Raw genomic sequence first — 25775 nt, 5'->3', positions numbered from 1 at the left:
ATTCTTGAATATTCTAAGGTAAATTTCTTGGTAAATTGATGCATATCATTGGAGAGGAAAATTTACACACCAATATTGATCAATATTCTTAACAAATTTTAATTATTGCAATTTTCAGGTATTGGAATCGGTGGGTATCGTTATTGGCTCAGCCCTTGAGACAGCAACAGGCATTGGACGAAAGGTGCTCTTGCGAGTGTTTGACTGTTACAGGGTGGGATCAAAGGAACGGGTATGTTAGGGATAGTTTACTGAGCATCCTCTGTTGCTGTTATTTTCTCCCATAGTCTGGCAACACTGCAGTACGATGATATCTTTGTTTCTACAGTTAACATGTGGCCAGGCAATGAAATATAGAAATTAGGGCTGAGGTGTTGTGTCGGTGTCAGCCGTTACCGGTGGTATACATAAAGAGGCATTTTAATATTCTGATTAAAGTATTGCATATTTGGAAGGAACTCTGAAAAATTGATGCTTATAACCAGAATAGAATACTCGCCCATTAATATTCATCCATAGTTTGAACAACTACATTTCAAGCATCGGTGTTGGTGGGAATTGGTAAGAATATCGAATCAACGTGTTAGAACACCGTGGAAAGGGAGGAGTGGTGGAAGACCAGGAAAAAAATGGAAGGGCTTGACTTCTATGCCGACGCAGCCAGAGGCAGGAAACGGTGAAGGACGATGATGATGATCGAAACAAAGTAGTATTGGCTTAGTCCAAACAAAAAATTTAATTTTGTGTGTCAAGTGTTTACATTTTTATTTATTCACTCCTGTGACCTTTCTTTTTCATAGGTTAGTAAAATATATACATGAGAATGGCAGACATAAGGGCCACCTTACCAACATGATATGCCTACATCAGCTGATACTGATAAGACTACTGATTAATTAGCCCTAACCCTTTTTTTTTTAGTACGCAATGCATATTTAGTTTCTGACACAAACACAAAATGTGAAACACCACACTAGAATATTCATTTTACATGTTTTGGAAAGGTGCGAGGTGTATTTTCCTATCATATTACCGTATTTACGCATGTATACTGCACTTGCGTGTACGTGACCTTTGGAACAAGTTGCCACCTGAAGTTCATGTCTCTTCCTCAATTGTGACATTCAAAAAAATTGTTAAAGTTACAGATATTATATAATGAAAATTAAATGTTTGACTTCCCTAATAAAGTGGCGGGTGCAGAGAATGATAGAAGGACGTAAGGCACAAAAATGATTTAACGTAATAGTTTAGTTGAATTGTCAAAGTATTCCGTTTTGGACTGTGTTTAAGTAAGTGCAATGTTGGACTGTGCTTAAGTAGTGTAGTGTTATGTATTTGCTTGTACGTGTGTAAGGGCAAAAATATGCATGTGTGAGTGTGTGTGCCCATATCTATAGGTTAGATTACCATTCTTATATGTATTTTCTCTTTGTATTTTTTTATTTCTCTGTAATTTTTAAATATTTTTTCCTTCTTTCTTTTTTCAATATTTCAATATTCCACATTCATTTATTTTTGTAAACATGGTCAAGTGGAAGAAAAGGCTCCACAGCTTTAACTTCGCCATGTAAAAGAAGATGAAATAAATAAATAAAATAAATAATGCGCACCCTGGTTTTTGATAGGGAAAAGTGACAATTATATCTCATATATATAATGCGTAGAGGCACATATTTTTGGTAAATAAAAAAGCAAAATTTCGGTAAGAAAACAGTTGATTTTGGGTTCAAAATCGGTAAATAAAATAAAATTTCGGTGCTATAGCGGTGAATAATCACATCAAAAGTGCTATATAAAATGACATTTTGGTTCTAAAATTGTGAATATAATCCTAAATTTGATTTAAAAACTGCACTTATTACACAAAATAAACTTATCCCTTCTAATAGCACATTTATGTAGTTATCAGAGTATTAAGTTTATTCCTGTGTAAAGGGGTCCATTTTTACTTCTCAAATATTTACAGCAGAATTAATTAATTTTCCGTGAATTGCATAACTCACAGGATACTTCAGAAAGTGTCGCGTCGGTATATAAACGGCAAATTTCGTGTTTAAGAGTCAATTTCGCATTTTGCAGTTCATTTAGCATTATTTCGTGACAAAACAGGGTAGAAAAATGCACCTCAGACCTTTCAGAAACATGAAAAAGGAACATTACAGTATGTTATTTTATATTTAGTGTTTTCGTCAAAAACCAAATTTTCATGCCTCTAATAATGTGCAGTACAATCCAAGTTCATGAAATGGCTTTCTTGGTTGTAGGTCATGAAGCTGTTCCTATACCAATCAAGAGCTAGTGACATCATACCTATTCAATGAGTCACCTGTTGCTATGTGGACCAAGAGAATATCCTTTTGTGTAAAGGATAAGTCACCAACCCATGCCACCTCCCCCTTCCTAGACTATGTTTAGCATTCCAAATCTTTCACTCTTTAACCACCTTATATATTTTGTAATAGTAGAAAGTGAGATTAAAATTACTTAATGGATTTACATTGCTCAGGAAGTTATTCACATTACAAAGTGAAAAATCGTGGGAAATGGCCTTTAAACTTTTATACATGTTTTTGCTCATTCCTTCTTAACTTTTTCCATAAAACCTTGAAAATATATACTTTTTCCATGATTAATGTAACATTTATACGAGGCCCATTCAGGATCCTCAAACTAGCGGTTAGCAGCACAAGATTTCTTCCATTAAGGCATTTGAACACTTCATATATATCATATTATTATGCCAGTAATACATTTTAATTATTATTTTTTCCCTTATCTTTTCTTTCATCCAAAGTACCATAAAAATCAGAACATTCCTTCTTTTTGTGATTGCATTGCACATTAGTGTAAACATCTTGAATGGAATACTGTTACCATATCCAGAAACTGCAGAATTTAACCATATATAACATGATAGGGTTCTGTAAACATGAAAAATCAATGCAAGTGTCACAAAATCATGTAATGACCCTGTACGGTTTCATGTTGGCTGCCTGAATTATTCCATGCATAATACGCACCACAGTTTTTGGAGCCGAAAATTTTGGACAAAAGTGTGCATTATATTAGGCTGTCAATAAATAACAAGGCAGAGGATATTGCACCAAAACTATGGTAGTTAGAAATCGGTCTATGGGCCCGAAATGGAGGTGCAGGTGTGACGAAAATGATTCGCGCACGTTTTCCCGCTAGATGGCGTTACGTGTCTGACAAGGTATATGCAAAGGCTGCTAACCGAGCAATTCCCCTCCGCCAAAAAGTTCAAGACCCTCCACACTAGTGCTGGCAAGGTAATGCTTTCGTTCTTCTTCAATTGCAAGGGACCGCCCTTCGTTGACTTCCTGGATCATGGAGCTATGGTCAATGCCCAGTGTTAACGAAGCTCAGGAAGGCAATCAAATCAAAACGTCCTGGTCACCTTTCTCGTGGTGTCTTCCTATTGCACGACAACGCAACAAAGAAATGTCTGAAAAAATCCAAGTAGCAAGTCCTGAGCCAACCCCACCCCCTATAGTCCAGATCTCTCCCCTTGTGACTTCCAAATCTTCGGTGAGATCAAAAAAGCACTGCGGGAACAACGGTTTCAATCGGACGATGATGTCAAGGTGTGCAATTGGTTCCAACAGCAGCCAAAGGAGTTCTACGAGCATGCCATTTTGCAACTGGTGTCACAATGGGATAAATGCTGTGGTGAATCGGGACTTGTTTATCCCATTTTGCCACATTCTTCGGCCCACCCCGTATAAAAGGAATTAGACCCGATCTTTAGGATGGCTAGTTCACTGAGAAATTTCGTATCTCCCAGAAGCTCGCATGGGATCGACGACAATGCCACCTAGCGAGCTTCTCGGGGCAGACGTTTTTTTCTTGTTGGGCGACCAAGTGTTCTCTCCCAGCCGACCGCGATAACATCAACTCCAGCAACGGTGCTCACGACGTGATAGCCACCTGAGCCAATGTGGGCGTGACTCAGCCTTCATCTTTCCCGTACACCTGGGACGTCGACAAGAACGTGGAACCTTACGGACAAGGGTTTAGTTTACCGTGTTACTTTAATTGATAAATCTTGAATCTCTCACATCCCTTTTTCCCCCCTTTTTACTTAAAAGTCTAGAAAACATCGTGACTTCAGTTGCAAATAATTTCCTATTGCCGGGGCTAATTCCTGCAAAATATGAGAGTAGTTAAGAGAAGGAATGAATATGGTTTTTGTAAGGATAAGTGTTTGTAAGAGATAGTGGGAATCAAAAAAAAAAAAAAAATGTAAATGAAAAGAATGGTCGACGTTGATCGTCGTAGTAAATTTTTGTGAAGACTGTCAAGGGGGGTAATTGTTAACAGATTCTTGCTTGAAGGGACTTATTTATAGAGAACACGTTGTTACGGATTGTTATTGTAAGGAATCAAAAAGTGCACTTGTTAAAGAAATAAAAAGTATATTGAGAAAATACCCAACCTTACTGTTCAGGTAATGAAGGAGGGCGCTGGGCACCATTTAGGATAAGTTCACCTTAGGATAAGTTCAGGTATTTTTTTGGAAGGGCCAAAAAAGCAGTTGTATGTTTTCAGTCATATACACGTTAGTTCGTCGGGAGTGGGACTAGACGAGCCCGCTACAAAACTCCCGACCAGCTGGCGGTATATGCGAGAAGGAATTGGAGCGACACACTATTTAATACCTTAAAAAACTGGGATTTAGTAGTTTGACCTTTGCCCTTTTTGATTTGTCTGATCCTTGGTTTTCTTCCTAACAGCATGCGAACCACCCGTGATAGAACAACTAAATATACATATATTTGAGCATATGTATTTTTGGGGGGGGGGGGGGTGTTATTTTATTTCTAATTACAGGGAGATATCCAAGGGAACGCACGTACTTTCAAAATAATAAAAAAATGGGTTGTGACGAATTGACAAGAACAAGAACGAATTGGAACAAGACGTCACAATGCCTAAACAGTGGTGGCCAATACTTCTGAGGTTCGTTACGTAAGTACTGTGAAATATCCTCTGCCTCGTTATTTATTGACTGAGCCTCATACATAAGTAAATACAGTATGTCATGAAATAATGAGAAATGAACTGCAAAATGCAAAATAAACACTTAACCCTTTCCAGTCTGATGGTTTAAATGCATCTTTTACCCGTGGACGGATGTTTTAGGGCATTTTTTAAAAAAATACAGAGAAATACACTATTAATGGTATCACAATGTATTATATATCAAATGAAAGCTTAGATTCTGTTCTAATAGATAATTTAATTAGATGATACATTTTTATAATTTACACATTGCAATTTTTATTGAAAAAATACGTATTTTTTTGTATTTTTGATAAATCAGCATAAACATGCACTGTGCATGTTATATAAAAAAAACAAGGAAATAAAGGTAAGCCTTTACCCAACCAACATAAGATGCTCTCTGGTGGCGAAAAATATAACTATCTCCAAGCGTGTGCAACGATAATCGCATGAGGTTTGGGCAACTAAATATAAACACAACGGAAATACAGCGATTGTATCCTAGCCGATTGGCGACCGGAACAGATGTTTTACTCTGCTCACATCACATCCAATTCCCGACCGGAAAGTGTTAAACATCAAATTTAGAGTATATTAGAGTATGAATTATCCTGAGAATTATGCAATTTATAGAAGAATTGATTAATTCTGCCATAAATATTTGAGAAGCATACATGGACTCCTTTACACAGGAATAAATATAATACTCTAATAACTACATAAATGTACTATTAGAATGGAAATCTTTATTTTGTGTAATAAGTGTAGTTTTAAGATAAAACTTAGGACTATATCCACCATTTTATTTACAGCTTTTGATCCCGGAATGTGCCCAGTTTTTGTACTGAAATCTTGATATTTTATTCACCATAAACATCTGGCCCTAGTAATTATGCATTTGGAATAATTAGTAATTATGCATTTGGAATAATTTCCAGAACATTTTAGAGTCCACACAAGTGCCACACAACAATTTTTTGCAGGCTCCAGAAAATGTATCCCTTCTTATCGATCAGTGCACCCGACCTTATTAGCACGAATTCTATGATGTTGAGGATCCTGGGTTTACAATCCCAACCTGGGCATGAGTGTTCCTTGTGAGCATCCCTTCATAAATTTCATCCCACCATCACTCATCTTCATCTTTAGTCGAAGTGATGCTAAATAACAAAAATCATCGCTTAGTACCAATCACCGTTCTTTCCGAAGGAAAAAGAAACTGAATCGTACCTTCTTCTCCATGATTTCATTGAGCAGTGAAAACACAGCAACCTTGGTTTCGCCAGTCTCGCTAAAAACCTTCCCACGTTTCTTGGCATCCCACTCCAGGCAATACCTGAGCCAGTGCTCTAGATGGTACTTCAGACATCTACAAAATAAACAAGATACCTTAACATGTTTATTGTGCATGTGCAAAATGCAATTTACATAATGCAAGCAGTTCAAATGACATATTACCTCAAGCTAACAAAAATGTTCAGAAAAATTACAATGTTAAGCCTCGCTTACCCATGTTACACACGAAACTTACCCGAGAGGGGAAGCAGGAGCCTCAGAGCCCCACACACTTTTTTATAACTAAACTCTGGTAAATTGATGCATAAAAGTAGTATACTTGCTGACTAATTAAGGAAAACAATAAAACCTCATTAATCCGGACAGGCACAAGCCCCTCCTCCCCAAAAAAACCAGAATGCAGCAAGGTTTTAAATGTGGCTAGAAGTCAACAAGAGAACTTCCGAAAGAAAAGGCAGTCAACCACTGATGAAATTCTGTTTCCCGCAGACTTTGTACTGTACTGTATAGAGTGTTTAGGCCTAAATACACAATAATAAACATGTTTTGTTGCTATTAACGGAGTTTTAATGCACTTTCTACATAGGTTATTTCAGTTAATCTGGACTTTTGTTAAACCGGTCAACTTAACCCCCCCCCCTAGTCCAGATTAATGAGGTTTTACTGTATTGCAAACAAATTTTAATTAGGCCAATTTTCAAACTTCAGTATCAGTAAAAACTTGGGAAAAAATGTGTGAGCAAGAGAGGGGGTGCATATTCTTCATGTCTTCTTTCAAATAATAGTTTATCTTGTATGTACACATTGCTTGCATTGTAGAATTATTTTCCTGTAGTTTACGGTTATTACAAGCATAAGAAAACAGTTTTTCGTAACATTGACAACATCCATTATATAACGGATTATTTTTGTTTAAAAAATTGCTAACCATTGTTATAACTGTATCTTTAGTCAAAATGAAAATAAATGTCTGATGAAGGGAGCGTGTGTTCTCCTGAAATGTCGCAACGAAAAACTGTTTTCTTATGCTTGTAATAACAGTAAACCACAGGAAAATATATTTTTTAAATATCCATACCTAACATAATTAAACCTGGATGAAGTTCATTTTGGGGTAAACTATGCACAAATAGGTAAATGAAGACTTTTAAAGACTTGACTTATGAGATCTGATATCACTCTGTGTCTCCACCAGGTATTTAACCTGGTATCTCATTGTTTCTTAACAAACCGTATACTGCAGCCATGAAGGTTAGCAGACAATTAAAGCAAAACAGAACAGTGGAATATATATTCTAGCATTGAGGAAGTTTTACATACAGTGCTATTCAAAAAGATAGGCAACACAGCGCCTCACAGGAAACCTCCCAACCTTACAGCAATGGATTTCTCTCTGTTGGGCTTTTATGAGATACTAAGGGTTTGTCTCACTCCTCTCCGCTACCTTGGAGGACTTAGGACAGGGTGGCCACTTTAAGACCATCATAAAATTCAAGTAAAATTCCCGGTTTTCAAGGCAAACTTTCCAAAAATTTAAGGGTATACACTCTATTTCAATCTTACGTATTACTGCCTCTCACTGCCCACACGCACAAATAATTATATTAACAATATAAAAAGTTGTGCGATTCCAACGTAATCAAGGGCCACCACGATGGCACAGTGTAATCACCTTGTAATCAAGGGTACCCGGGTTCAATACCTGGTGGAGGCATATAGTGCTTCAGATCCCACTTTAAACTGTAGGTCCAGTCCCGATTAGCTTTACTGTGCAAAAAGTGGAATTAAAACACCAAGTCAATCAATCAATCAACGTATCCAAACATTCTAATTCAAATCAAATTGAACGGAATATATACATAGTGTGGCTAAAAAATAACCGGATTGATGTTGCTGTCGACAAACGACAAGCACGTCAAGGTCAAGCGGTGCATGAGTGTATAACGTGATATCCTGCCTATCGACTGTGTGTCCAGCGTGCGCGGCTCTCAGTTCCGCTGTAGCTTGTGGATGAAGTGAACCGTACATCTGTGCTCCGTCGGAAAAATGTTAAGTGTGAAAGTGTGTATATCAATTTGAAGTTTCTTATGAAACTCAGAAAATCCGCTACAGAAACTTATGGTTTGTTGAAGGAAGTGTAGGGAGATGAGTGTTTATCACGCACACAAGTGTTTGAGTGGTTTCGAAGGTTTAGAGAGGGACGAGAAGTGATCGCGGACGACTCGCGTCCTGGACAGCCTTGCACGTCAAAAACAGAATCAAACATTGCAAATGTCGGTGAATTGATTCGAAAAGATCGTTGCTTGAGTATTCGAGCTATTGCAAAACAACCAACATTATTAAATTACGGTGCGGACGACCCTTCGTGAGCGAGTAAGAAGACAGCGACCTGATTTGTGGAAAAGCAAGTCATGGATTCTTCATCAGGACAATGCTCCTGTCCACACGGCATTGTCAGTCAAGACTTTTTTGGCCAAGCATGGGATCCCAGTGTTAGAACATCCAGCCTTTTGGCCGGATATCACTCCTCCCTGCGACTTTTTTTTTATTCCCAAAGATCAAATCAGCACTGAAAGGAACCAGACTTACGACCGTAGGATCTGTGAAAAGAAAAGCGACGGAGGTCATGAACATGGTTTCAGAAAATGGTTTCCAGCACTGCTACCAGCAATGGAAGATTCATATGGAGCGGTGTATCGTTAGTTCAGGGAAGTACTTTGAAGGGGATTGTACAAAATAACCAATAAAAGATTTTGTAGCAACAGTCCGGTTTCTTTCTAGCCACACCTCGTACATTTAATTTAAGGTGTGCAGTTTACATGTTGCATACTCAGACTATAAATACATTACAAACACGTCACAAATGTTAACAGGATGTAGTAATCTACCAGAAATTGTTAATTGTATAAGAATTTCAAATTTACCTAATCAACTTCAAGATATCTTATCTTGCAATGATCTTCCATGTGTCAGATAGATTGTTCTACAAAGGACATTTAAACCAAATGGACTGAGAGAATTTGGTTTTATATTCCATGCAGCTTTCTTTTCTTTTCATTTCTAGATATAATAAAACCTTAACTGTAAAAAACTTGCCTCAGGGCTTTAATATGCATAAATTGAATGGAATTTGGATTACTAATAAAAGTTGCAATTTTTCACCTCTACGGAGAAAAATTCAAGCAGAATTCCCAGAATGGATGCCATAACACATGTTGTTTGGGAGAGGCTGGTGAAAGGATGGGCTGAATTTCACTATCACCTGGACATGGATAGGGTTATGAGGGTCATTTGGAAAATCCTGAAAACAATTTTGAAAAAATAAAAAGTTGTTGAAACTTTACCTCTTGACTACCACTATGTAGTCGCAGTCGAGCCTGCATGCTCTCCTGCCACTACGTAGCTGGTACTATTGGCCGAAAAGGAAATATTCTTGCATGGTAATGGCCAAGAAAACGTGCGAATGTCTTTGGTTGGAAAGGACCGAAGTCTACGTGTTGCTGCGACATCATTTGAGCATGTGACTATCGAAAGCAATGAGCAAAGCTTGCTCGTTACGCCATCTGTTGCTGAAAGTACGTAACCGTGCTACTGAGGAGACCTGTGTGTTTTTGTTTTGTTGCATATTTTGTAAAACAAAAGCAGAAAAATATGGAGGATGAGGATAGTAGTTTGTCGGATTATGTTCCGGAAGAAGAGGAGAGTGACTGTAGTGAGTCTGAATATTCAGATATATCCGATGTGGAAGATGAGGCAAAGTCTGTCGGAGATTGGACATACGTGAATGATCCTTTCAGTGATGCACGTGAGAATCCACGTTATAAGTTTGAAAATGACTACGATTTTCATCCTACTGTCGTGGCTGAACACCTGGCAAGTGTTTTGAAGCATTTTTTTTTATGTTGTAAAATATTTGTGTGCATGGACTAACAAGAGAGCCGACATGGAGTACGCTAAATCGGATCATCCGATATTGACAGTTCACTGGTCGTGGGATTCTTCCCTCTATCTACAGGCTGGGATTCAAGAGGTTAAGGCACCTTTGAGATCCTTCAGTATACCAAACCTAGAACCCAAAATAAATAACGTTATTCCCAGAACTTACGTGGAAATATGATTCTGTTGAAAGAGTTCTTTACTGAAGATTATGCTCCCATCTATGGTTTGGTAAGCACAGATATCATCAGATGACTTTTTCTGCACTTGCTGCATCCTATGGAAAAAATAATACACAAACATGAGTAGAAAATAAAGTTATTGCATATAATATTAACAGCAATATCATATTTCTGTGAATTAAGGAAAAAAATTGTTCCTTATTTTTAAGCCATTATTCAGTCATTACATTAACACATTTAGCAACTAAATCATAGTGAACATTTTGAACACTTTTTACGGCTGAATCAGAAGAAGCTACATTTCCTGCTGAGTTTCCAGTTGGACCTGGCTCATCTGCTAGTTTTTGCCTCCCACGACACTTGTTATTGTACTTGTCGGTATACTTTTGTTCCCACAAGGCAGTGCGCAGAGCAGACAAGCTAAAAAGATGGACGAGCGATTTGAAAAACTTTGTAGAAGAATAGTTACTGCTAAAATTAAAAGAAAAGTATGTGCTACAAATTGGCTCGAAAGAGAATATGGCAATCACCGTGTATTTAACAAGCTTTTTAATGAACTCTGGTATGTATATTCACACATGAGATTCCCATAAATATGCCAAACCTTTAAAACACTCTTAATAATAAGGATTTTCATTATTGGCTAATCACATTTGTCATGTACAAATCTAACTGCTATGATTACATTTCTAAATAGTAACGAACACGAATGCACATAATCTCTGTTACTTTTTCTTTCATTATTTCTTTCAGTGAACAAAAACAACCACGGACAAAAAACTTTTCCTTGTCAAACTCGCAATTTATCTTCACATGACCAAACCTGTGTTCTGATTGGCTGTTCCACATAATCTAGCGGAGAAAGCCATTTGCAATTAGAACACTGTCTAGTCGTCAAAACCAGTCTAGAAAACAGCCAGGTAGCTAGTACAGCACCAACTAGGCCATTCATACTGGAAATCAAGTTCCAAGTGATTCGGCTTTTAATTGTGACAATTTTCAAGCACCAGTATGGGTGGGAATTGATGAAGATTAGACGCATCTGCATAATGGTTTTGACTCGCGTGCATCTGGTCCGAAAAACAGCAATGAGGCAATATTTTAGTTCACAACCAACGTACGTACCAAGCAACTGGAGCCATGTTGGGCAGAAACGGCCTCACTCCCGTAATACATTCATGTGTGACTAGACCTAAGCTCCAATAGTCAACTGATGAGCTATACCTGCAATGAAAATAAAATCAATCAGATTTTAGAATAAATTGGTTATAGACTTGAAATAAATATAATGTATTATAATTTACAGATGATGTTCCGTGTTTCCAAGTTGCAAATATAATGGGTTTCTCTTATTAATTTCAAAGGCCAACTGCCTTCATTAACTGAGGATATGGCATCTGGGACGGGCCACTGTGCATGTCTTGACATTACAATTTGGACCAGCATTTCTTTCTTTCCCATCTGAAAATTACTCTTAAGGTGCGAGCATTCATCAAGTGGGTCACTTGTAAATATCTATCTATGTATAAAACTAGGAGTGTGACACGTGAATGACGGAACATCTTAAAATACATCTGCTGATGTACCTCACAACTAACTCATTTAATATCAGTGGTTTTCTTCTTGAAATATTAACGGTGTGTTTTATCACACAACAATTTTCAATTTTAGCACTTGTTGTATATATCGAGGCTTAGCAGCAACTAAACAATCTCAATTTCAAGTAGTCTCGAGTAACAGTCACGTTCTCTGAACGAGTATTAGCTTCAATACATATTTTCTTATTGGCACGCAAACAATAACAAAGTTTCAGGCTGCAATTGGTGTGACGAGAATAAAATACATTATGTAGGACCCATTTGGTAAGAAAAAATATTTTGGAGACACGGGGACTCGAACCTAGGATTTCAGCTTACAAAGCTGGCCTTTAACAGACATCATGGCCACAAGCCACGGTGAAGAAACCAAGCTATTCGAGTAATTTATCTATAAGATTGCATCTTTCCTGTCCAGCTTGAAATTTTGATGTCGCTTCTCGCTAATTACATTAATTTGAAAACAATACACTTCATCAGATAGGGTTCATATGCTGTACACTATGCTGACAAAATACAAGTGAAGCTTGTGCAAGAAAATTAATGAAGACTTTGGGAAATCGTGGTTTTGTGAGAGGTTAGTGTTTGCAACCCTAAGTGATAACTGTTCTCTAGTTTCCGTCAATATAGCGGATTCTGCTATGTGACGATGAATTTTATTAACCAACGGCACTTTTTTTATTTTTTATTTTAAACTATTTATTTCAAAATGAAGAGTCATTATTCTGGAATCTACAGTGACATTCATGCATTCGGTAAGAATTTACGAGAGTCAAATTCTATTTTTGTGCTCCATTACGAAACCAATGTGCGCATGTAAAACAAGTAAAGCCCGACAATTTTTATTTTACAAAAATTCCATATACTGTTAAAGTTAAATCAGAGGACAACCATTGACTTATTTTTAATAGTTGGATGACTGATGTGTGTGTGTGTGTGGGGGGGGGGGGGGTACCTCCTCTCATGTGCCCCCTGGCTGTGACAAACTCTTCTTCCTTTAGGATTTCTATTATTTTTCCCATCGCATATTCAGTGCCAACTTTGTGATTCTGTTTGCCAAAGTGTATGTGGATGGAGTTTATTTATTCTTCAAGCCTTCTCCTGGACTAGGATAACACTATTTCTGAAAGATTTTTTTTTGCACTCATTTTCAGGAATTGCAACAGCACTATTTCTGTCTCGCTTATTCTTATTGCGTTTTTTCCTTTTCGTTATTTAGTGTTACTTTTCTTCCATTTTCGGCTACTCACGACGATGAAGAACACCCAAGCTCAGGCTAAATTCGAACCCGGTGCCCTCGCAATCTAACGAATTGTGATAACTACTTCGTCACGAACATAAAAAACATGTTTCTTTTTCAAATAAATTTCAGGAATATTTCACATTTACATTACTTTGATTGTAAACGTGGAAAATCCATTTAATTAATATTTATGCTGCAATCTTTCCGTTAGCCCTTTTCTTTGAGTCTGAGAGACACAACATTCCCTGCATATGGTTAAATTGATTGATAGTAAGCAACACTGCTGCTTTCCGAACACTTACTTCGGTTGTACTTCCGGCCACGAAGCTGGACTTCAACTCAAACGAGTGTGCTACTTTTTGTGAACAGAAGTGTACATAATGTAGCAACCACAACCTATGCCAAAAATGACGCAATACTTCAAGAATGCCTAGATGAAAATTTCAGATTTTCAGGTATATTTTGCTACACACGAGAAAAAAGGGGGGAAATCCTGTAAATAACCAAATTCACATTATTTTGTGACTCATCCTGCTTAAAACGAGCCTGTCTGGCATTATCATTTTATTAACTTACAAGCAGTTTACTCTCTTAACAACATATACATTTTTAAAAAAAGTTCCAGGACAAGACATTTAGTTTCTAGTTAGTCTATTATGATGCATAATCAATTTACATACATGCTAGCACAAAATGCACACATATTTGGCAACTTACTTTTTGCTCATGAAGAGTTCAGGTGCTAAATACTGTAATGTGCCAACAAATGATGTGCATACGCTACTTTGATCCAGTTCTTTTGCATACCCCAAGTCAATCAGTTTGTGTGCAATCTGAAAACAAAGATCACAATAAGTGAAGACATGAACAACTAATACATTCTACTCAGGATGATATTCTAAATCTATATATATAAAAATGGATGTACGTGTGTGTGGGTGTGTGTATTTGTTTGTTACGGAATAACTCTCGATAAATAAATACCTGGGCAACACCGGGAAATCAGCTAGTTTACAATAAAATAACCACAACTGAGCCAATAACCCCGTGAACTGGCATTAATAGTTTTTACAGGTTCCAACACATATCTGTCCTAGAACTTCAGAGTAATTCAGTTGCATTTATAAAGTTTAATACTTTGATTTAAAATATCCATAACTGTATATCAGATATTCATTCATATTTTCCCACAATCTTGTTGTAAAAAAAAGCATTTTGCATAATTTCCAGGATACTCAAGACTCCATGATGGTGTTGCAGTTTTTACGGACTCAGTGATACACTTGGACTCCAGTAGTGTATATTAGGCGCTTCAACGCAGTACTTAGTAGGTATGCCTTTTTTTTATCAATCGAATATCACTTTTTGACATACTTTGACAATTTTTTGTCGATGTTTTAGCGTTTAGCGATGTTTTAGTACAAATTTTCACCATACTCATTTTTTTTCCACTCGTACTTGGTAGGTATATTATGATCTTACGTGATACAACTTAACCTATTCTTTTTTTACGATTATTTAATTTTTTTTACGATCCTAAGTGATATAACTTAACCTATCATTTTTTTTATTTATGCACTGTTTGAACGTTATTATTTGAGGATCATATTTTGTAGGTATTTTTTTTTTATCAATCGAATATAAGTTTTTGACATATTTTGACAATTTTTTGTCGATGTTTTAGCGTTTAGCGATGTTTTAGTACAAATTTTCACTGCACTCATTTTTTCCATTTATACTTGGTAGGTATATCACGATCTTACGTGATACAACTTAACCTATCTTTTTTTTTACGAATTTTTAATTTTTTTTACGATCCTAAGTGATATAACTTAACCTATTGTGGAACTCGCAAACACCCACTCTACAAAAATTCTACTATATGATCTTTCACTGGCTAAGCTAACCTACAAATAGGAATTGGCAGCACTGACTTATAAACCCACTGGGTCTTCTTGGCATGTTTTTTCATGATGTGTTGCCAGGCTATTGGACATCTTGGCGTATACAATGTATATATTTTTGAGGGGGAGGGGTTATAGCTTTTTATGCTGTACGAATACTAAAAACTTGACAGTGACAACCAACAGAGTAGGTAAACCTACATCCAGGAACTGGCAACACTAGTTTCTGACAGTGAATTTGAAATAAAATATTAAACAAAATACATGAGTAAGCACTGTGATTACAAATAGTACCAGTGTTATGCCCCCAACTCCAACTGGGCAACTGGGGGAAATAATTGTACAACAATTTGTACCTAATTGTACAATACTTGTACCTAATTGAGAGAGCCTTTCTGTAACTTACCTCATGTACAATTTATATGTTTTTACAACTGTGAAAAGAAAGCATATGTGTTCTGTATGCACACATTTATTCTTATTTTTCGAAGTTGAATGAAAACACGTGTTTTTACGCTCTCGTAATACTGACCTTGCCCCAGTGATTTTAAATTGCTTCCATCCGCTTTTTTTCTGTGTTATTTCCGCATGCACGCAACATTCGCTTTCAATAGACAGAAGGAGTTTTAGTATAGCAGGCTCCGAGTTTTACAATTTATTAAATTAAACAATAATTTATGTAAGAATATACTTGTACTTACCGAACACAAAATAATAAAAGCACATGTGAATCTTTGCGTGTGTTCATGTTATATGACGACTGAGTAAAAAAATAATGTTGACTCCCCGAAAGATAAAAGTTCCCGGTTCGACATCAGATGCATGCAAATTTTATGTTACAATAGAAATAAAAAGTAGGGTCAAACTTTTTCAACACCCAAAAATTTTAAACGTCCTCGCGTAGTAATACGATCTAGCTGAAGATGTTTGAAGGAGTACTCTTAGTCGACGAAGCTAATTGCTAGGGCCCATATATTGCTAAAATGTTCTTTGATTTGCATATTTCTCATACCGCCATATGTTGTTCTAGTTGACTTCTTCCAAAAAAATGCTAATTAGCGAGAGTTAATTAAGCAAGGCAAGTAAAAGAAGCAAACAGAACAACATATGTGCCGGCGTGAGAATATGTAAAAATTCGATTCAGAGGTGGATCGAATTAAAATTGGGGGATATTTTGCATTTTTTCCCTATAATGTACAAAACATTTACCGTACATAATCTTTTCCATTTACAACAGTATAAAATAAGAGGAATGTGTGACAATATCCATATTAATTAGGAAGGTATGTCGTATGCTAGGTTAGCTAATTGTGTCTTCTACAGCTTCACTGTTTAGAGGAAAGATGGAAAAAGAGAGCTCTACAAAAACTAACGCTCTTAACAATATTGTACGCTCCGTGAAAATTATATATAAATAAGGCATAAGCGTATTATCTACTTTCATGTCAGATTTTCCCAACCTGTGAGCTGTAGTGTTTAGGTGACAACCGACCTGCTCAAATATAATACTGTTGACAATATTGAACGCCCCGTGAAAATTATATATAAATAAGGCATAAGCGTATTATCTGCTTTCATGTCAGATTTTCCCAACCTGTGAGCTGTAGTGTTTAGGTGACAAGCGACCTGCTGAAATATAATACTGTTGACAATATTGAACGCCCCGTGAAAATTATATGTAAATAAGGCATAAGCGTATTATCTACTTTCATGTCAGATTTTCCCAACCTGTGAGCTGTAGTGTTTAGGCGACAACCGACCTGCTCAAATATAATACTGTTGACAATATTGTACGCCCCGTGAAAATTATATATAAATAAGGCATAAGCGTATTATCTACTTTCATGTCAGATTTTCCCAACCTGTGAGCTGTAGTGTTTAGGCGACAAGCGACCTGCTGAAATATAATACTGTTGACAATATTGTACGTCCGTGAAAATTACATATAAATAAGGCATAAGCGTATTATCTGCTTTCATGTCAGATTTTGCCAACCTGGGAGCTGTAGTGTTTAGGTGACAAGCGACCTGCTGAAATATGATACTGTTGACAATATTGTTCGTATATTGTATTGTATAGGAGACTAGAAGCATATAATTTGGCGAAAAAAAAACCCAAATAAGGTCATAGAAAATAGTTTAAAAAAAAGTGAACAATTATATTTTGCATTGCACAGCATTAGGTATTAAATAACATACCCCCAAAAAATCTCTGCATTATGCGTTCTGTAAAAAATTGCCCTACGTGCCAAATTGCTGTGTTAAGTAAACATTTTCAAAGGCACTGTCGTACTTGTGTGCCGGGAAAGCGAATATGTGCGACCAAACTGTGCTCTAAGTGTGGAAAAAAATATTTCTATTGCCAACTTCAAGTTGTTTTTTTTGACACGTATATATATTATTATTTTTTTAACATAGGAAGAAAGTTCGTGCTTTGGAAAACGCGATGATGTGCGTAATGATATCTTTCCTCTCCTGCATAGACTTGTACCAATCTACTGTGTACCATCTTCTTCCCTGCCTTGCCTCCTCCAGTTTGTCCAACCTCTTGTTCAATTTTTCCCCTGCAGCCGAAAGCAGAATGTTGAGATCACCGCACCTCAGGCCGCTGATCTCCCGAAGATGGTCCTTGAGAACCATTTCACAAGGGATGCGAAATTCCGGTGTTGTTCTTGCTATGATTACAAGTTTCTCTACATCCTCACAATCTCTGTTTACTGCGTGTTTAAATATTTTACATAGTAGCTCGGGCGGCAAATCAGTTATACGAGACATGTTGTTATTATTATTATTTTTCACTCTATGTTATTTATATAGAGTGAAACCTCCGCTCGAACCTTATCATGCTTCGATAATAAAGCTTGCATCCGGGCACTCAACTTGTAGTACGCCGTTTCCAACTCGTCTCTGACATCATCCTGCGATGAACCAGTTTCAGCTGCTAACTGATCTTGCTCTTGCTCAATGTCCACCCAAATGCGAGACAATGCACTGAAACGAGTACGCACTTCTTGAATGTTTCCTTCACTTTCACTGAATTGATTGACGAAAGTTTCCATTCGAGTGATTTTTCCTTTTAATGTCCCTCGTTGTCTAACAAGACGCTGCTGCACTTCCCTCTCACTCATTTTTATGAAGAACACAAAAGGTTAAAGAAAATAAATGCAAGGAAATGAGCCAGACAAAGTAAAATATCTTATCTTACTTTGACATCTGGTTTATGTTTTGTCCGCGCAAAGACCTTGGAAACTCAGGGAAGTGCATCCATTCCTTCAGTGGGTGGCTACGTTCAAAATACAAGACAGACAGTCTTGCAAGTCGAGGAAGTGAATCGCCATCACTTAGTTTACACAAATTACGTCGGTTTACAAGTCTGATCCAAAACAAGAAAGCCAGTTACTTCGTTGACTTACTCTGTGATGCTCTCCGATTTTTTTTACATATCTAGGTTATGCATCATAATGGGAATTGAAGAAAATGTAGGATGGAAGAGAGTGGTTCAGAGATTCCCATTTTCGCATTTTGACTTTTTTTTACCTAATACAATTATATTACTTATACTAAATCTTTTGCGGCGCGGTGAGACCCAAGAACTGATTTTCTTTAATTTATTGAAGCTCAAAGTAAATAATAGAATAAAAATTTAAATTAACATTCATCATATTATTATTATTATGATCATCATGCGTATTATTATTATTATTATGAAACGTATAAAGCGCAAAATTTACGAAATTTACGAGTGGCGCCGTCCCGGTATTGCAAATCGATCACTTCCACGAGTGAGTGAGTGAGTGAGTGAGTGAGTGAGTAAGTGAGAGAGAGAGAGAGAGAGAGAGAGAGAGAGAGAGAGAGAGAGAGAGAGAGAGAGAGAGAGAGAGAGAGAGAGAGAGAGAGAGTGAGAGTGTGTGTGTGTGTTAGTGTGAGTGAGTGTGTGTGTGTGTTTGTTTGTTTGTTTGTTTGTTTGTTTATATTGTGTAGTAGTTGTGGTGTGTGTGTGTTTATATTGTGTTATAGTTGTGATGTGTTTGTGTGTGTCTTGTGTAGTAGTTGTGATGTGTTTGTGTGTGTCTTGTGTAGTAGTTATGCTGTCTAATGTGTTTGTGTTCGTCTTGTGTAGTAATTGTGCTGTCTAATATGTTTGTGTTTGTCTTGTGTAGTAGTTCCTCCATTCATATCGGGGGTTAGGCGTAGAGCTGACAACTCTGCACTGTAAAAAGACATGTCAAGAAACAGAAATATAAGGCCATGGATGTTCCCAAGGTAAAATATTCCGGAGGTAAAATAGTCCCCCGTTCGGATCTCCGGGTGGGGACTACTTTGGGAGGTCCCTGGACTAAGGATAAGATCTACGTTAGGAATAAGGATATTAAATTAGGCACCTGGAATGTTCTGAGCCTTTACCGGCCTGGGGCATTTCAGTGTACAGTTAATGAGATAGTGAAGTATAAATTAGATGTAGTAGCTGTCCAGGAAGTTAGGTGGCCAGGAGAAGGGAATTGTAAAACTAAAAATTATACTTTTTTCTATGGTGGTACTGAAAATCATAATTTTGGAACAGGCTTTTTCATAAATAATAGAATTATCTCGGCTCTTAAAACAATAGAATTTATTAATGATAGGATATCATATGCAGTTTTACAGGGTAGGTGGTGTAAAATTATTTTAATAAACATACATGCACCAACGGAAGATAAAGATGATAATACTAAAGATGATTTTTATACAGAGTTAGAACAGGTCTTTGATAAATTTTCTCAGTATGATATGAAAATTCTGTTAGGTGACTGTAATGCACAGATTGGCAAAGAAGAGACATTTAAACCCACGATTGGTAAAGAAAGTCTTCATGAATTAAGTAATGATAATGGTATAAGATTGATTACTTTTGCAACCTCAAAGAATTTAATTGTGAAAAGTACCACTTTTAAACATAAAGATATCCATAAATATACCTGGTCTTCTCCAGATGGTAAAACTCATAATCAGATAGACCATATTCTCATTGATAAGAGAAGGCATACTAGTATAATTGACGTTCGTACACATAGAGGTGCTGACTGTGCCAGTGACCATTATTTAGTAATTGCTAAATTAAGAGAAAGACTCTCAGTGATAAATCATAAGCAACAAAATCTAAAAGTTATAAAATTTGATACAGGAAAGTTTGCTGATGAAAGAATTAAGAAAGATTACCAAATTAAACTGTCAAATAGATTTGATGTTTTGCAGGATTTAAATGATGATGAAAATATAAATGAAACAGACGTAAATAAGAATTGGGAGCACATACGTAATGCAATAGAATCAGCAGCTAAAGAAACTATAGGATACCATAAACCAAGAAAAAGTAAGCCATGGTTTGATAATGAATGTCATAATCTAATAGAAATAAGAAATCAGGCTAGACTTAGGTGGTTAAATAACTCTGATGATACAAATCTAAGCAATTATAATACAATAAAGCGAGAAGTTAACCGCACGTTTAGAAGTAAAAAAAGAGATTACTTGAAAAGCAAAATTAACGAAATTGAAACAAACAGCAAAAATAAAAATATCAGAGATATATATAAAGGTGTAAATGAATTTAGAAAGGGGTGGCAACCTAAAGTAAACTTGATAAAAGATAAAGACGGTGATTTTCTAGCTGACCCAAGCGATATTCTAAATAGATGGAAGAACTACTTTAATGACCTTTTAAATGTCCATGTAGGAGATAAATCAGAAGTAAATGAAGTCCACACAGCAGAACCTTTAGTTCCAGAACCTAACTTGACTGAAGTTAAAGATGCTATTAAAAGGCTTAAGAATAACAAAGCACCTGGCATTGATTTAATACCAGCTGAGTTAATTAAATATGGTGGAAATTCATTAATATGTCAAATTCATAAATTAATTTGTTTAATATGGAATAAAGAAGAAATCCCTCAACAGTGGAAAGAATCCATAATTGTTCCTGTATTTAAAAAAGGTGATAAAATGAACTGCAATAATTACCGTGGAATTTCTCTACTCTCAACAACATACAAAATATTGTCTAACATTCTTTTAACAAGACTAACCCCATATGCTAATGAAATTATAGGTGATTATCAATGTGGATTTAAACGTAACAGATCAACTACAGATCAAATTTTTCACATCAGAGAGACACTTGAAAAAAAGTGGGAATATAATCAAAATGTCCATCAGCTATTCATTGATTTCAAAAAAGCATATGATTCGGTCAAAAGAGATAAATTATATAATATATTAGTAGAGTTTGGAATACCTAAGAAGCTTGTTAGTATGATAAAAATATGCACCAGTGAAACAGAAAGTAAAATTCGTGTGGGTAATAATATGTCTGACAAATTTATAATTCATGATGGGTTAAAACAAGGAGATGCATTATCTCCATTGCTCTTTAATTTTGCCTTAGAATATGCTGTTCGGAAGGTAAAAGAAACTAAAGAAGGACTAAAATTAAATGGTGTGACTCAGTTGTTAGCATATGCAGATGATGTAGACTTACTGGGGGATGATATAAATACGATTAAGAATAATGCTAAAATATTTTTCAAAACTGCTAAAGAGATAGGTTTGGAAGTTAACAAAGAGAAAACTAAATATATGCTTACAGGCCGAAACCAAGTGTTAGGTAATAATCAAAATCTAATTATTGATAACAACTCGTTTGAACCAGTTTCCAAATTCAAATACTTAGGAGTAATATTAACAAATGAAAATTATATTAAAGAGGAAATAAAAAGTAGGCTTAATTCAGGAAATGCATGTTACTTCTCTCTTCATAAACTTTTGTCTTCTCGTTTAATATCTAAGAAACTAAAAGTTAAAATATACAAAACAGTAATTTTGCCTGTAGTATTATACGGGTGTGAAACTTGGTCCCTTACATTAAAAGAGGAACATAAATTGAGAGTATTTGAAAATAAGATTCTTAGGAAAATCTTTGGACCTAAAAGGGATGAGGAGACAGGTGAGTGGAGAAGGTTACATAATTTAGAACTACATAATTTGTATTCATGTCCAGATATTATTAGAATAATTAAATCAAGAAGACTTAGGTGGGCAGGCCATGTGGCACGAATGGGAGAGGAAAGAGGAGTTTACAGGATTCTTGTTGGGAAACCAGATGGTAAGAGACCTGTAGGAAGGCCAAGACGAAGATGGAGGGACAACGTTGAGATGGACCTAAAGGAAATCGGTAGGGATGGAAAAGAGTATATAGATCTTGCTCAAGATAGGGACAGATGGAAGGCCTGTGTTGCTGCAGCCATGAACCTTCGGGTTTAAGAAGGCTAGAGAGTTAGTTAGTTAGTTAGTTTATGTTATTTATATACCCCACCCCAATTTTTGTTTTGTGTTCATGGCGATGGTGGTAGAGTGCCACACACGTAAATTTGCTGTTGCGTAGAAACGAATTTTCGTTTCGTCTCCCTCTCTCTTAGCATCATGTGTTCTACCCTGCTCGATAACCTTCGCTATTGTTGCCATATTGTTATTCCATTCCTGGACACACTCGCGCAAACATTATTGAAAACAATTGAATAGCGCTCCAGCTCGCGGTTCCCACCGTTCGGTAGGGACGCTAATGTGGCAATATAGCACGGCGTAGTGCTTGCTTCTTTTATGCAGTGCATGTTTATTGGCTAGCTAGTAACTAGTGTTGCCAACTGTAATAATGAAGCACTATTTCTGTCATGGAAGGGGAAAAGGCAGGTAAAGTGGCGGTGAGTTTTGTTGGATTGGAAGCACCATATTTTTATTTTATACTAAGTATTTGACCGGTTTGATGTTGTGTGCGTGTATTGCGTGTGTGTATGTAAAAGTGTGTGTTTGCTAATGAACGTTAAATTCTATAATGCCTCCAGTTTTGTCGAAGTTGAAATCAAAAATCTTGCATAGCCAAGCTCGGGAAATTCTAAGCAACGTGCACGAGTTCATGAAGGAGGAAGCCAGTCATGGTGTTAGCATCCCAATAAAGCATTTTGGCAAGAGAGCAGCAAACAGCAGCAACAAATTGTTCATATTTCATAATTTTGGAATTATTCAAAATAAATAAATTATGTAGCTCCAACATCATTTCAACTCTGGCTCCGGCACGTGTTCTTGTAGAAATTGCATAGAGGAGGCTGTTATTTTTGCTGCTTAATGCGATACATATTGTTTTCTGTGTTAAAATTGCCATGATTTGATGGGTGATAAGCCTATTGAAAACTGTGATCGAGCGAGATATTTTTTTTTGCGCTGAATAGTATTGAAATAGCATAAGAAGTCTCATTATTTATTTTATATTTTGATGTTTTAGTTAGGAATATATTGATTTTCAATTTTCCGTTGCTGCGTAATGACCGGGGGGGGGGGGGGGGTCGAAATAGAGCGGCATCTGCCGCCACCTCCCAGGGAGGCAAAATGACTAGCGCCGGCCCTGGTTCATAACAAAAGAAAAAGCCGCGCAGCTTATCGTCTAGTGGCAGTATATGTACTTGTTATTGTTGTGGAAGCCGGCATCCTTTGTAAATGTACAACAAAGGCAACCGACTGTCGCCGATCTCAGAGAGGAAATAATAATACTGCTTCAGGAGGAGTGTTATGGTGCAATTGTAGCGGTTTAACACGTTGGCATGTTATTATTTGCCGTTGCAGTTCCATACCAGTGTATACGGGTTTTGGAAGTGAAAAGTTAGAACGCCACCAGTGCATTAATGCAATGAAAAATAATATATATATTTTTTTATTTATTTTTACTTATGTGTTAGTTCATATTTTGCGAATTTTTAGTCCATATGTATGTAGCTACATACAAAGTCACTTGTTAGTACATATTAATCCTAGTCCTGGTATAATGCATGACGTTTAAAACTCAACGTTAGATAGACCTGAATTCTCTAATTTTATTGTTGTATGTAACAGCTGTGCATCGGCGCACTGCAGCGATTTTTCTATCTGCTCCATTAGCAACACTGCTTTTTTAGTTGTTTCGCGCATTGCATGGCAGAATTATCTGCGCTGGACTCTACCCAGTGCGGCGACCCGTTCACCCAGCGATGCGTCTCTGCTCACGAACCTTTCGAAAGCTGCGTGCTCTAACTTTCTGTCTGCTTTGTGATGTGCATCCAGATCTGTCTGTGTGGTGTTGTAAGCAATGTTGTGATTTTTGCATGCGGCGTCCAACAAATTCACACCCTTGTCCCCTCTCTCCAATTTTTTCTTGAGTTTGGTACCCGGTCTGCAGTACTGGTAGCCAGGTAAATGCATCTCAAAAGGTAACTTGTTACCTTTTGACAACAGGCACCTGTACGTGTTCTCGAAAAGTTTGGAGCAATCCAAATACCAGTAACTGATGAAACTGTACGATGGTCTGGACATTGCAACGTTCGCCTCGGAAATAAAACCACTCGACGATTGTCGTGAAAATTTAGTCGTTGTGTTCGACGACGCCATCTTGGAAAATCAAAATGAAATTCGCAACTTTTTCACGCAAGGTCGTCACAAAAAAAATGGATTGCTTCTACCTAGCTCAAACGTTTTCCAAAATTCCAAAAACAGTTAGTACGCGACAACGCTAATTTCATATGTTTGTTTCGTCAAGATCACACCAACCTCAAGTACGCGTACGATGACTACGTAGGCGGAGACATGAACTACAATTAATTTTCGGAACGCTGCTGCTCTACTTGCTGGAACGGTGACGATTTCGGATTCGCGACGATCGACATGACGAGGACATGACGTTTATTTATATACGTATATAAATAAACGTCGTTTCTCACAACGTTGCAACGTTTAGAAAGTCGTTGATTTTGTTTTCTGTATTTTCCTCGTCGTTGGGTTTCCTCGTCATGTCGATCGTCGCGAATCCGAAATCGTACACCGTTCCAGCAAGTAGAGCAGCAGCGTTCCGAAAATTAATTGTAGTTCATGTCTCCGCCTACGTAGTCATCGTACGCGTACTTGAGGTTGGTGTGATCTTGACGAAACAAACATAGAAATTAGCGTTGTCGCGTACTAACTGTTTTTGGAATTTTGGGAAAACGTTTGAGCTAGGTAGAAGCAATCCATTTTTTTTTGTGACGACCTTGCGTGAAAAAGTTGCGAATTTCATTTTGATTTTCCAAGATGGCGTCGTCGAACACAACGACTAAATTTTCACGACAATCGTCGAGTGGTTTTATTTCCGAGGCGAACGTTGCAATGTCCAGACCATCGTACAGTTTCATCAGTTACTGGTATTTGGATTGCTCCAAACTTTTCGAGAACACGTACAGGTGCCTGTTGTCAAAAGGTAACAAGTTACCTTTTGAGATGCATTTACCTGGCTACCAGTACTGCACGAGACCGGGGGTACCAAACTCAAGAAAAAATTGGAGAGAGGGGGACAAGGGTGTGTGAATTTGTTGGACGCCGCATGCAAAAATCACAACATTGCTTACAACACCACACAGACAGATCTGGATGCACATCACAAAGCAGACAGAAAGTTAGAGCACGCAGCTTTCGAAAGGTTCGTGAGCAGAGACGCATCGCTGGGTGAACGGGTCGCCGCACTGGGTAGAGTCCAGCGCAGATAATTCTGCCATGCAATGCGC

At 37.0% G+C, this 25775-nt stretch overlaps 1 protein-coding gene across 2 annotated transcripts in view; it reads right to left on the bottom strand.

The window, feature by feature from the left end:
• The window catches only part of IKKbeta (inhibitor of nuclear factor kappa B kinase subunit beta), a 234497-nt gene that overhangs the window by 44643 nt on the left and 164079 nt on the right, over window positions 1-25775 (bottom strand). For both annotated transcript variants that reach the window (XM_083134475.1, XM_083134474.1), the window contains exons 5-8: window positions 13998-14113; window positions 11568-11666; window positions 10430-10537; window positions 6259-6397 (exon numbers count right to left, since the gene is read on the bottom strand). In XM_083134475.1, coding sequence (XP_082990601.1) covers window positions 6259-6397; window positions 10430-10537; window positions 11568-11666; window positions 13998-14113 — 462 coding nt within the window. The remainder of the gene's footprint in view (window positions 1-6258; window positions 6398-10429; window positions 10538-11567; window positions 11667-13997; window positions 14114-25775) is intronic.

The sequence above is a fragment of the Lepisma saccharinum genome, chromosome 13, assembly GCF_977018435.1.
Source record: "Lepisma saccharinum chromosome 13, izLepSacc3.1, whole genome shotgun sequence".
NCBI lineage: Eukaryota > Metazoa > Arthropoda > Insecta > Zygentoma > Lepismatidae > Lepisma > Lepisma saccharinum.
Note: the sequence above shows the minus strand (reverse complement) of the source record. Positions and strands in the feature narration are given on the sequence as shown.